Below are 10157 nucleotides of genomic sequence, written 5' to 3' on the forward strand. Positions count from 1 at the left end.
CATGCACTCCTCATTCCCTCAACGAGCAAAGGAATCCTGAAGCATCCCGCAGAATATGGACCTTTTATTCTGTATCAAGAGTTTTCTACAGCTGGCAGCAATCAGAGAGAAACCAGCAGCTACGAGAAACATCCACAGAACCACCAACCTTCCCAGTCTAGAACACGAGCACGTGTCAGCACTTGGTATTCCAGAAAACAAATCCTGGCTAAACATCCAGTTTCTTCTATGTTAACCTCACCGGAGGTCAAGACGTAATGCCGAGGGAAATAAAGACATTTTTCCCCACTTTGGGCTGTCAAATTCAACATCCCTGACCACGGCTGGTTTACCATGTGGCGGAGGAAATGTGCCCAGCAGCAGGAAAAGAGAGAGAGGGGCAGGGTGGGTACCTGACTTCACCAACGATTTCTGCAGCTAAGTGCTGCAGGCTGTTCCGCAGCTCCTCCACTTCTTTCCTCAGCTCCGAAATGTTCCGCAGCACAAAGTCGAGCCGCTCCAGCAGATCCACCTGCCCGGCCTGCGCGAGGAGAGGTGGGCACGTCACGGCATCGTCGGCCTCTACAGGAACCAGCGCTCCGGGCACGGCTTGAAGGGAACCAGAGCAGAAGCAGCTCATTAGATGGGAATGGGAAAGGATTTCCCAGAGGAAACGTCAGAAGGACCCTGCTTTCAGAAGACAGAGAACATGAGGCTTGCTCTCGGGGATTGCTGCCTGACCGGACCTGAGGTTTCAGGTTCTTCAGGCAGTTCTCCCTTCTCTGACACCAGCACCGAGCCACGCTTCAGTGTGCAATGGCAATTAGGGGTAAAAAAAGCTCTTTAAACTACACTTCTACAAGATTCCCCTCACAGTTTTTTTTTTAAAAAGAGCAAAATCCGAGGAAAGGAAAGGAAAATGGGGGGGGGGAAGGAAAGGAAAGGAAAAGGGGGGGGAAGGAAATGCAAGGGAAAGGGGGGGGGGGGAAGGAAAGGAAAGGAAAAGGGGGGGGGGGAAGGAAAGGAAAGGAAAAGGGGGGGGGGAAGGAAAGGAACAGGAAAAGGGGGGGGGGGAAGGAAAGGAAGGAAAAGGGGGGGGGAAGGAAAGGAAAGGAAAAGGGGGGGGGGGGAAGGAAAGGAAAGGAAAAGGGGGGGGGGAAGGAAAGGAAAGGAAAAGGGGGGGGGAAGGAAAGGAAAGGAAAAGGGGGGGGAAGGAAAGGAAAGGAAAAGGGGGGGGAAGGAACGGAAGGAAAAAGGGGGGGGGGAAGAAAGGAAAGGAAAAGGGGGGGGAAGGAAGCGAAAGGAAAAGGGGGGGGGGAAGGAAAGGAAAGGAAAGGGGGGGGGAAGGAAAGGAAAGGAAAAGGGGGGGGGGAAGGAAAGGAAAGGAAAAGGGGGGGAAGGAAAGGAAAAGGGGGGGGGAAGGAAAGGAAAAGGGGGGGGAAGGAAAGGAAAAGGGGGGGGGAAGGAAAGGAAAAGGGGGGGTGAATGAAAGGAAAAGGGCGGTGAAGGAAATGAAAAGGGTTGAGAAGGAAAGGTAAAGGGGGGGGGACAGAAAGGAAATGGGGGGTGTGAAGGAAAGGAAAAGGGGGGGGAAGGAAAGGAAAAGGGGGGGGGAAGGAAAGGAAAAGGGGGGGGGACGACAGGCAAAGGGGGGGGGAAGGAAAGGTAAAGGGGGGGGAAGGGAAGGAACAGGGGGGGGGGGAAGGAAAGGAAAGGCAAAGGGGGGGGAAGGAAAGGAAAGGCAAAGGGGGGGGGAAGGAAAGGAAAGGCAAAGGGGGGGGAAGGAAAGGAAAGGCAAAGGGGGGGGAAGGAAAGGAAAGGCAAAGGGGGGGGAAGGAAAGGAAAGGCAAAGGGGGGGGGAAGGAAAGGAAAGGCAAAGGGGGGGGAAGGAAGGAAAGGCAAAGGGGGGGGAAGGAAAGGAAAGGCAAAGGGGGGGGAAGGAAAGGAAAGGCAAAGGGGGGGGAAGGAAAGGAAAGGCAAAGGGGGGGGAAGGAAAGGAAAGGAAAAGGGGGGGGAAGGAAAGGAAAGGCAAAGGGGGGGGAAGGAAAGGAAAGGAAAAGGGGGGGGGAAGGAAAGAAAGGAAAAGGGGGGGGAAGGAAAGGAAAGGAAAAGGGGGGGGAAGGAAAGGAAAGGAAAAGGGGGGGAAGGAAAGGAAAGGAAAAGGGGGGGGGAAGGAAAGGAAAGGAAAAGGGGGGGGGAAGGAAAGGAAAGGAAAGGGGGGGGGCAGGAAAGTAAACGAAAAGGGGTGGGGGAACGAAAGGAAAGGAAAAGGGGGGGGGAAGGAAAGGAAAGGAAAAAGGGGGGGGAAAGGAAAGGAAAGGCAAAGGGGGGGGAAGGAAAGGAAAGGAAAAGGGGGGGGAAGGAAAGGAAAGGAAAAGGGGGGGGAAGGAAAGGAAAGGAAAAGGGGGGGAAGGAAAGGAAAGGAAAGGAAAAGGGGGGGGAAGGAAGGAAAGGAAAAGGGGGGGGGGGAAGGAAAGGAAAGAAAAGGGGGGGAAGGAAAGGAAAGGAAAAGGGGGGGGAAGGAAAGGAAAGGAAAAGGGGGGGGAAGGAAAGGAAAGGAAAAGGGGGGGGAAGGAAAGGAAAGGAAAAGGGGGGGACGGAAAGGAAAGGAAAAGGGGGGGAAGGAAAGGAAAGGAAAAGGGGGGGAAGGAAAGGAAAGGCAAAGGGGGGGAAGGAAAGGAAAGGAAAAGGGGGGGGAAGGAAAGGAAAGGAAAAGGGGGGGGAAGGAAAGGAAAGGAAAAGGGGGGGGAAGGAAGGAAAGGAAAAGGGGGGGGAAGGAAAGGAAAGGAAAGGGGGGGGAAGGAAAGGAAGGAAAAGGGGGGGAAGGAAAGGAAAGGAAAAGGGGGGGGAAGGAAAGGAAAGGAAAAGGGGGGGGGAAGGAAAGGAAAGGAAAAGGGGGGGGAAGGAAAGGAAAGGAAAAGGGGGGGGAAGGAAAGGAAAGGAAAGGGGGGGGAAGGAAAGGAAAGGAAAAGGGGGGGGAAGGAAAGGAAAGGAAAAGGGGGGGGAAGGAAAGGAAAGGAAAGGGGGGGGGGGAAGGAAAGGAAAGGAAAAGGGGGGGGAAGGAAAGGAAAGGAAAAGGGGGGGGGAAGGAAAGGAAAGGAAAAGGGGGGGGGAAGGAAAGGAAAGGAAAAGGGGGGGGAAGGAAAGGAAAGGAAAAGGGGGGGGAAGGAAAGGAAAGGAAAAGGGGGGGGAAGGAAAGGAAAGGAAAAGGGGGGGGAAGGAAAGGAAAGGAAAGGAAAAGGGGGGGGAAGGAAAGGAAAGAAAGGGGGGAAGGAAGGAAAGGAAAAGGGGGGGGGAAGGAAAGGAAAGGAAAGGGGGGGGGGAAGGAAAGGAAAGGAAAGGGGGGGGGGGAAGTAAAGGAAAGGAACAGGGGGGGGGGAGGAAAGGAAAGGAAAGGGGGGGGGGGGAAGGAAAGGAAAGGAAAGGGGGGGGGGAAGGAAAGGAAAGGAAAGGGGGGGGGAAGGAAAGGAAAGGAAAGGGGGGGGGAAGGAAAGGAAAGGAAAGGGGGGGGGAAGGAAAGGAAAGGAAAGGGGGGGGGAAGGAAAGGAAAGGAAAGGGGGGGGGGACGGAAAGGAAAGGAACTGGGGGGGGAAGGGAACGAAAGGAGGGGGGGGGAAGGAAAGGAAAGGAAAAGGGGGGGGGAAGGAAAGGAAAGGAAAGGAAAGGGGGGGGGGAAGGAAAGGAAGGGGGGGGGGAAGGAAAGGAAAGGAAAAGGGGGGGGGAAGGAAAGGAAAGAGGGCACCGCCCCCCGCCTCGCTGCCCGCCCCAGCACCGCCCGCCTACCCCGGCTCCGCAGCCGCTCTGCTGCCGCCGCCGCCGCCTCCTCCTCCGCGCCGCTGGCCCGCCGCCGCCGCCACAGCGCCCAGAGCAGCCCCAGGCCGGCGCCCCCCGCCGCCGCCGCGCCCAGCGCCAGCCCCAGCCCCAGCCGCCCGCCGCCGGGCCCGGCCCGCGCCATGGCCGGAGCCCCGCGGGCCGCCGTCCGCTCGGGGCGGCGCGCCAGGGTGACGCGCGGCGCCAGGCGGCCTATGGCGCGCAGCGGCGTCATCGGTGCGCGACGCGAGGGCGAGGGCGAGGCGGGACGGTAGCGGGGCGGCGCGCGCGGGGCCGCCGGTTTATACCCGCGGCGGCGCGCGCGGCGCGCCTGCGCCTGGTGGGTTCGTTACACCCGCGCCTCGTTACGCCGGCACTGCGCGTGCACCTGTGTCCGCACGTGCACCGACACTGCACGTGCACCTACATCTGCACCTACATGTGCGCCTATATCTGCACCTACACCTTAACCTACACTGCACGTGCACCTATATCTGCACCTATATCTGTACCTACACCTTAACCTACATCTGCACGTGCACCTATATCTGCACCTATATCTGCACCTACACCTTAACCTACACTGCACATGCACATATATCTGCACCTATGTCTGCACCTATATCTGCACCTGTATCTGCACCTACATCTGCACCTACACCTTAACCTACACTGCACGTGCACCTATATCTGCACCTATATCTGCACCTGCACCGCATGTGCACCTATATCTACACCTGCACCTACTTACACCTACACCACACGTGCACCTACATCTGCACCTATATCTGCACCTACACCTTAACCTACACTGCACGTGCACCTATATCTGCACCTATATCTGCACCTGCACCTGCACCGCATGTGCACCTATATCTACACCTGCACCTACTTACACCTACACCACACGTGCACCTACATCTGCACCTATATCTGCACCTGTATCTGCACCTATATCTGCACCTACACCTTAACCTACACTGCACATGCACATATATCTGCACCTATATCTGCATGTGCACCTGCACTGCACGTGCACCTATATCTGCACCTGTATCTGCACCTACACCTTAACCTACACTGCACGTGCACCTATATCTGCACCTATATCTGCACGTGCACCTGCACTGCATGTGCACCTATATCTGCACCTATATCTGCACCTGTATCTGCACCTACATCTGCACCTACACCTTAACCTACACTGCACGTGCACCTATATCTGCACCTATATCTGCACCTATATCTGCACCTACACCTTAACCTACACCACACGTGCACCTATATCTGCACCTACATCTGCACGTGAACCTACATCGGCACGTGCACCTATATCTGCAGCTACGCCTTAACCTACACTGCACATGCACATATATCTGCACCTATGTCTGCACCTATATCTGCACCTGTATCTGCACCTACATCTGCACCTACACCTTAACCTACACTGCACGTGCACCTATATCTGCACCTATATCTGCACCTGCACCTGCACTGCACGTGCACCTATATCTGCACCTGCACCGCATGTGCACCTATATCTACACCTGCACCTACTTACACCTACACCACACATGCACCTACATCTGCACCTATATCTGCACCTACACCTTAACCTACACTGCACATGCACATATATCTGCACCTATATCTGCACCTATATCTGTACCTACACCTTAACCTACATCTGCACGTGCACCTATATCTGCACCTATATCTGCACCTACACCTTAACCTACACTGCACATGCACATATATCTGCACCTATGTCTGCACCTATATCTGCACCTGTATCTGCACCTACATCTGCACCTACACCTTAACCTACACTGCACGTGCACCTATATCTGCACCTATATCTGCACCTATATCTGCACCTACACCTTAACCTACACTGCATGTGCACCTATATCTGCACCTATATCTGCACCTATATCTGCACCTGTATCTGCACCTACATCTGCACCTACACCTTAACCTACACTGCACGTGCACCTATATCTGCACCTATATCTGCACCTGCACCTGCACTGCACGTGCACCTATATCTGCACCTGCACCGCATGTGCACCTATATCTACACCTGCACCTACTTACACCTACACCACACATGCACCTACATCTGCACCTATATCTGCACCTACACCTTAACCTACACTGCACATGCACATATATCTGCACCTATATCTGCACCTATATCTGTACCTACACCTTAACCTACATCTGCACGTGCACCTATATCTGCACCTATATCTGCACCTACACCTTAACCTACACTGCACATGCACATATATCTGCACCTATGTCTGCACCTATATCTGCACCTGTATCTGCACCTACATCTGCACCTACACCTTAACCTACACTGCACGTGCACCTATATCTGCACCTATATCTGCACCTATATCTGCACCTACACCTTAACCTACACTGCATGTGCACCTATATCTGCACCTATATCTGCACCTATATCTGCACCTGTATCTGCACCTACATCTGCACCTACACCTTAACCTACACTGCACGTGCACCTATATCTGCACCTATATCTGCACCTATATCTGCACCTACACCTTAACCTACACTGCATGTGCACCTATATCTGCACCTATACCTTAACCTACACTGCACGTGCACCTAGATCTGCACCTATATCTGCACCTACGCCTTAACCTACACTGCACGTGCACCTGTATCTGCACCTATATCTTCACGTGCACCTGCACTGCATGTGCATCTATATCTGCACCTATATCTGCACCTACACCTTAACCTACACTGCACGTGCACCTATATCTGCACCTACATCTGCACCTATACCTGCACCTACTCCTTAACCTACACTGCATGTGCACCTACATCTGCACCTGCACTTAGTTACACCCACACCTGCACCTATACCTGCCCGAACACCCCCCCCTATAGCTGTAGATATAGGTGTCAGCCATATAGCCAGCGGCAGCCGGTGGCACAGCCGCGGCGGCACAGCGGACGCGGGCGCAGAGGTCCGGGCTGGATTTCCCCGCGCGGGTACGGCGCGCTCCGGCTCCCGCGGATATTAAAGATGGTATCTGAGGCGCCGCGGAGCGCTCCGACGGGAGTCATAAAGCCAAGGATTTGGGCGGAAATAATTTCCGGGCAGGACGGGCGCTTTGCTCTTTAACTCTTTCCTAGCAGCTAGAACGGCCGCGCGCCGGTGGATCCGAACCCCCCCTGGGATCTGGTGCCCCGTTACCATCTCTCTGACCCCAAACGAACCCCCACATTGTGCTGGTGGTTTTCCCGGTGTCGTTAAACCCCAGTGCCACCAGCAGGGACTGGGGGCGACGCGGGAAGAGCCCCCCTGCCCGTTTCACGGGGAATTCGTCGTGCTGGGGCTGTAGGGGGGAGCGGCTGAAACTGGGGCGGGGGAAAAGGATGGGGCTGGCCCCAGAATGATGTCGGCTCTGGTCTGAAACCCTCGTACATCCCAGCATCCACCATCAGACCCACCTCGTGCGGCACTGGAACGTGGTGGGGCTCTGGGTGAAACAAACACGCACCAAGTCGTCATTAAGCACGATATTCCTGGAACATCCACCCTTTCCATGGGGCGAGGGCTGCTCATCCCCCGAGCGGAGGTGCTCCCGGGTGGCTGGGCCCATCAGCCGGTGAGCGCTGGGACTGGGAACGTGCCCCGACGGATGCTGCCGTGCGACAGGACCGCAGTAAAAAACAGGGAATGGCCCAAACCTCCCTCTCGGCTGGCCAAGGGTTTGACAGCTTCCAGGAGTAGGGAATGAATGTACAAATACAGGTCTTCAGGAAAGCCCAAAGCTGCTGAGGGACATAGTGGGAGTGGAAAATTGTGGTTTTTTAGCAAACAAACCATTCCTGGGACTCCTCGTAGTACAGGGGATGCAAGGAGCTGCTGGTTCTTGGGTTGAGATTGCGGAATTTTAGGTGGAAATAGACTCTGCATAAGGTGACGGAGACGGGAATGGCCAAAGAATCAGCCTGAGCCTTTTGGGTTTGGATCACTCTGTTCTGCAGGAAATGCAGTGAGCACGGGGGGGGGTTACCCTTCTGGTGCGATCCCCCAAACCTGTGGTTTGTCAGGAATTGCTTCAGCCAGGATTAGTGAAACTAGAGATGTCTTTTTCTGGAACAGGGAAAGGAAAACCAGCGATTCCTTTAACACCCTCTGCAGCGTGTTCATTGCTGGCTGAAGAGCTGCATTGAACATATTCTGCTCTTTCCGCATCCCGAGCGCAGAGATTCTCAGCAGCAGCCTCAGACAACAAGCAATAACATTCCTAACGTTAGGAATCCCTCGTGGGGATCTCTCCTCGCAGTCAGACACGGCGACCAGTCGCCTGCTCGTCCGCCACAGCCCAATTGACCTTCAAGAAGCAAACGCACCCCTGAGGTTCAGGGGGTGCTGCTCGTCCTAAGGTGCTGCCCGCCATCCAATTAGTCATATTCCGGGCAGGAAATTTAATTGGGCGCTGCGGAAAGAAGAGGGTGTTAATTAGAAAAAGCCACTGCCCTCAGAAGGGTTAAAACAAAGCTCTTCGCGTGCCACTCGCTTCTCGTAAGCGTGAGTGATGGGGTGACGATTTCTGGCAGAGCCAAAGAATCTTTTGCTTTATTTTAGCTGAATTATTGGGAGAGATTCAACACCGGCAGCTCCCAGTGGCCCCTGTTTCTCTCCACTTCGGACGAGGGCTGTGAGCAGACTGGCCGGAGCCAGTGCCAACGGGAAACCAGTCGCTTTCGGATGATGGATGGTACCGCTGAGATACACTGAACTGAATTTTACAGCTGGCTCTCACGCCACTGCAGGGCCGAGTGCTCGGGCTGTCTCCCAGATTTCGGTATCTCAACAGGAAATTCAATACTGAAACGCTCTGTTTTCCTTTTTTCTTTTTTTTTTTTTTTTTTCCCCTCCAAGGAGGAGTGGTGTGTGTGCCAGATCGACCAGCGAGGGCGAGAGCCGGGCAGGCTGCCATGTGGCACAGCCCTGGCTATTTTTCTTTAATTTGTGGATGGACCGAAGGGTCTGGATTTTGTACCTGCATTATGTTCTGCGGCCGGCGGGACGGTCACCGCGGGACCACGCTTGCAGGAGGCTGCCCGGTCGAGGTCCAAAGGGGTTATGGATTGTGGAAGTCCTGTCGAAATCAATCCCAGCCGGGTGAAATCCGCAGGGGGAAGCATTTCCTTTTCATTAGTTGGGCAACGGAGGCAATAACGTGTTAATTTGTCACACTGGAAGGCAAACACAGGTTTACACAGGATAATAGGAGTTACAAGTAAATATTGGCACTGTTCTGGCAGCGGGGATTTTGGGAAGACCCTCCCTAGGGTGGAAGTGATCTAAATGAGCTGATGTTTAACCCGTGGGGTGAAGTATCCCACGTACGGCTTGAAATGAATATGTCGGGATATTTGGGGCACATTTGGGGAAGATGATACCGTCAACCTCCATTGGTTATTTTCTTTTGTCGTGCCAAACCCAACAAACATGCTAATAATAATGTTAATAATAACGGTTTGCAAGGTTTGCCTTTGTCAGACCACTTCCTTTAGCCCAGCGAGCAGAAATGTTAATTTTCTCCCTTGCTCCCCACTGAGTTAATCAGTAACTCGGGGCAGCAAAGAGAAACTGGCCCCAGGTCACGCAGGAGGGACGTGGCATGGCCGGCCCAGGCTGGAAATGAGCTTCTCCGCAAATTTTGAAGGGACTTAAACCCCCGTGGTTCCAGATAAAAGCTCAAGAGCCTGTAGAAAACGGGACTCTTTTTCCAAGATGCTGGTTGTGCCAAACACCTGGCATCAGGGGGATGCTTGGGAAGGGCCCCAGGGTGGTACCCGGGGTGCTCTGCAGGCTCCAGAGCTCTCCACCTGCCTGGCTCCCAGTCCTTTGTCTCCCAGCCCTCATTTCCCTGCCCAGTATTTCCAGGTCCTTTAACTCCCTGTAGTTCCTTTCCCAGTCCTTCCTCATCAGATGCCTGGGGAGAGAAAGGACTGAGAAAGGAACTACAGGGAGATTTTCTTTATCCATCATCTCCCAGTCCTTCTTCTCTCTGTCCATCATTTCCTTGTTCACTGTCACCTGGTCTTTTGTCTCCCTGTCTATCATCTCCCTCTCCATCACCTCTTCGTTCACTGTCTCCCTGTTCATGTCTCATGGTCCATCACCTCCTGGTCCATCATCTCCCTGTCCATCACCTCCTCCCGATCCATCACTTCCTGGTCCATCACCTCCTGGTCCATCATCTCCCTGTCCATCACCTCCTCCCGATCCATCACTTCCTGATCCATCACCTCCTGGTCCATCACCCCCTGTCCATCACCCCCTGTCCATCACTTCCTGATCCATCACC

General features: G+C 54.4%; 1 protein-coding gene across 1 annotated transcript in view; it reads right to left on the minus strand.

The window, feature by feature from the left end:
- Positions 1–3934, minus strand: part of RMDN3 (regulator of microtubule dynamics 3) — a 38490-nt gene extending 34556 nt beyond the window's left edge. The window contains exons 1-3 of the mRNA XM_086612829.1: positions 3827–3934; positions 726–783; positions 393–588 (exon numbers count right to left, since the gene is read on the minus strand). Coding sequence (XP_086468955.1) covers positions 393–588; positions 726–783; positions 3827–3934 — 362 coding nt within the window. The remainder of the gene's footprint in view (positions 1–392; positions 589–725; positions 784–3826) is intronic.
- Positions 3935–10157: the final 6223 nt, after the last annotated feature.

The sequence above is a fragment of the Tauraco erythrolophus genome, chromosome 6 (assembly GCF_009769465.1).
Source record: "Tauraco erythrolophus isolate bTauEry1 chromosome 6, bTauEry1.pri, whole genome shotgun sequence".
Classification (NCBI taxonomy): Eukaryota; Metazoa; Chordata; class Aves; order Musophagiformes; family Musophagidae; genus Tauraco; species Tauraco erythrolophus.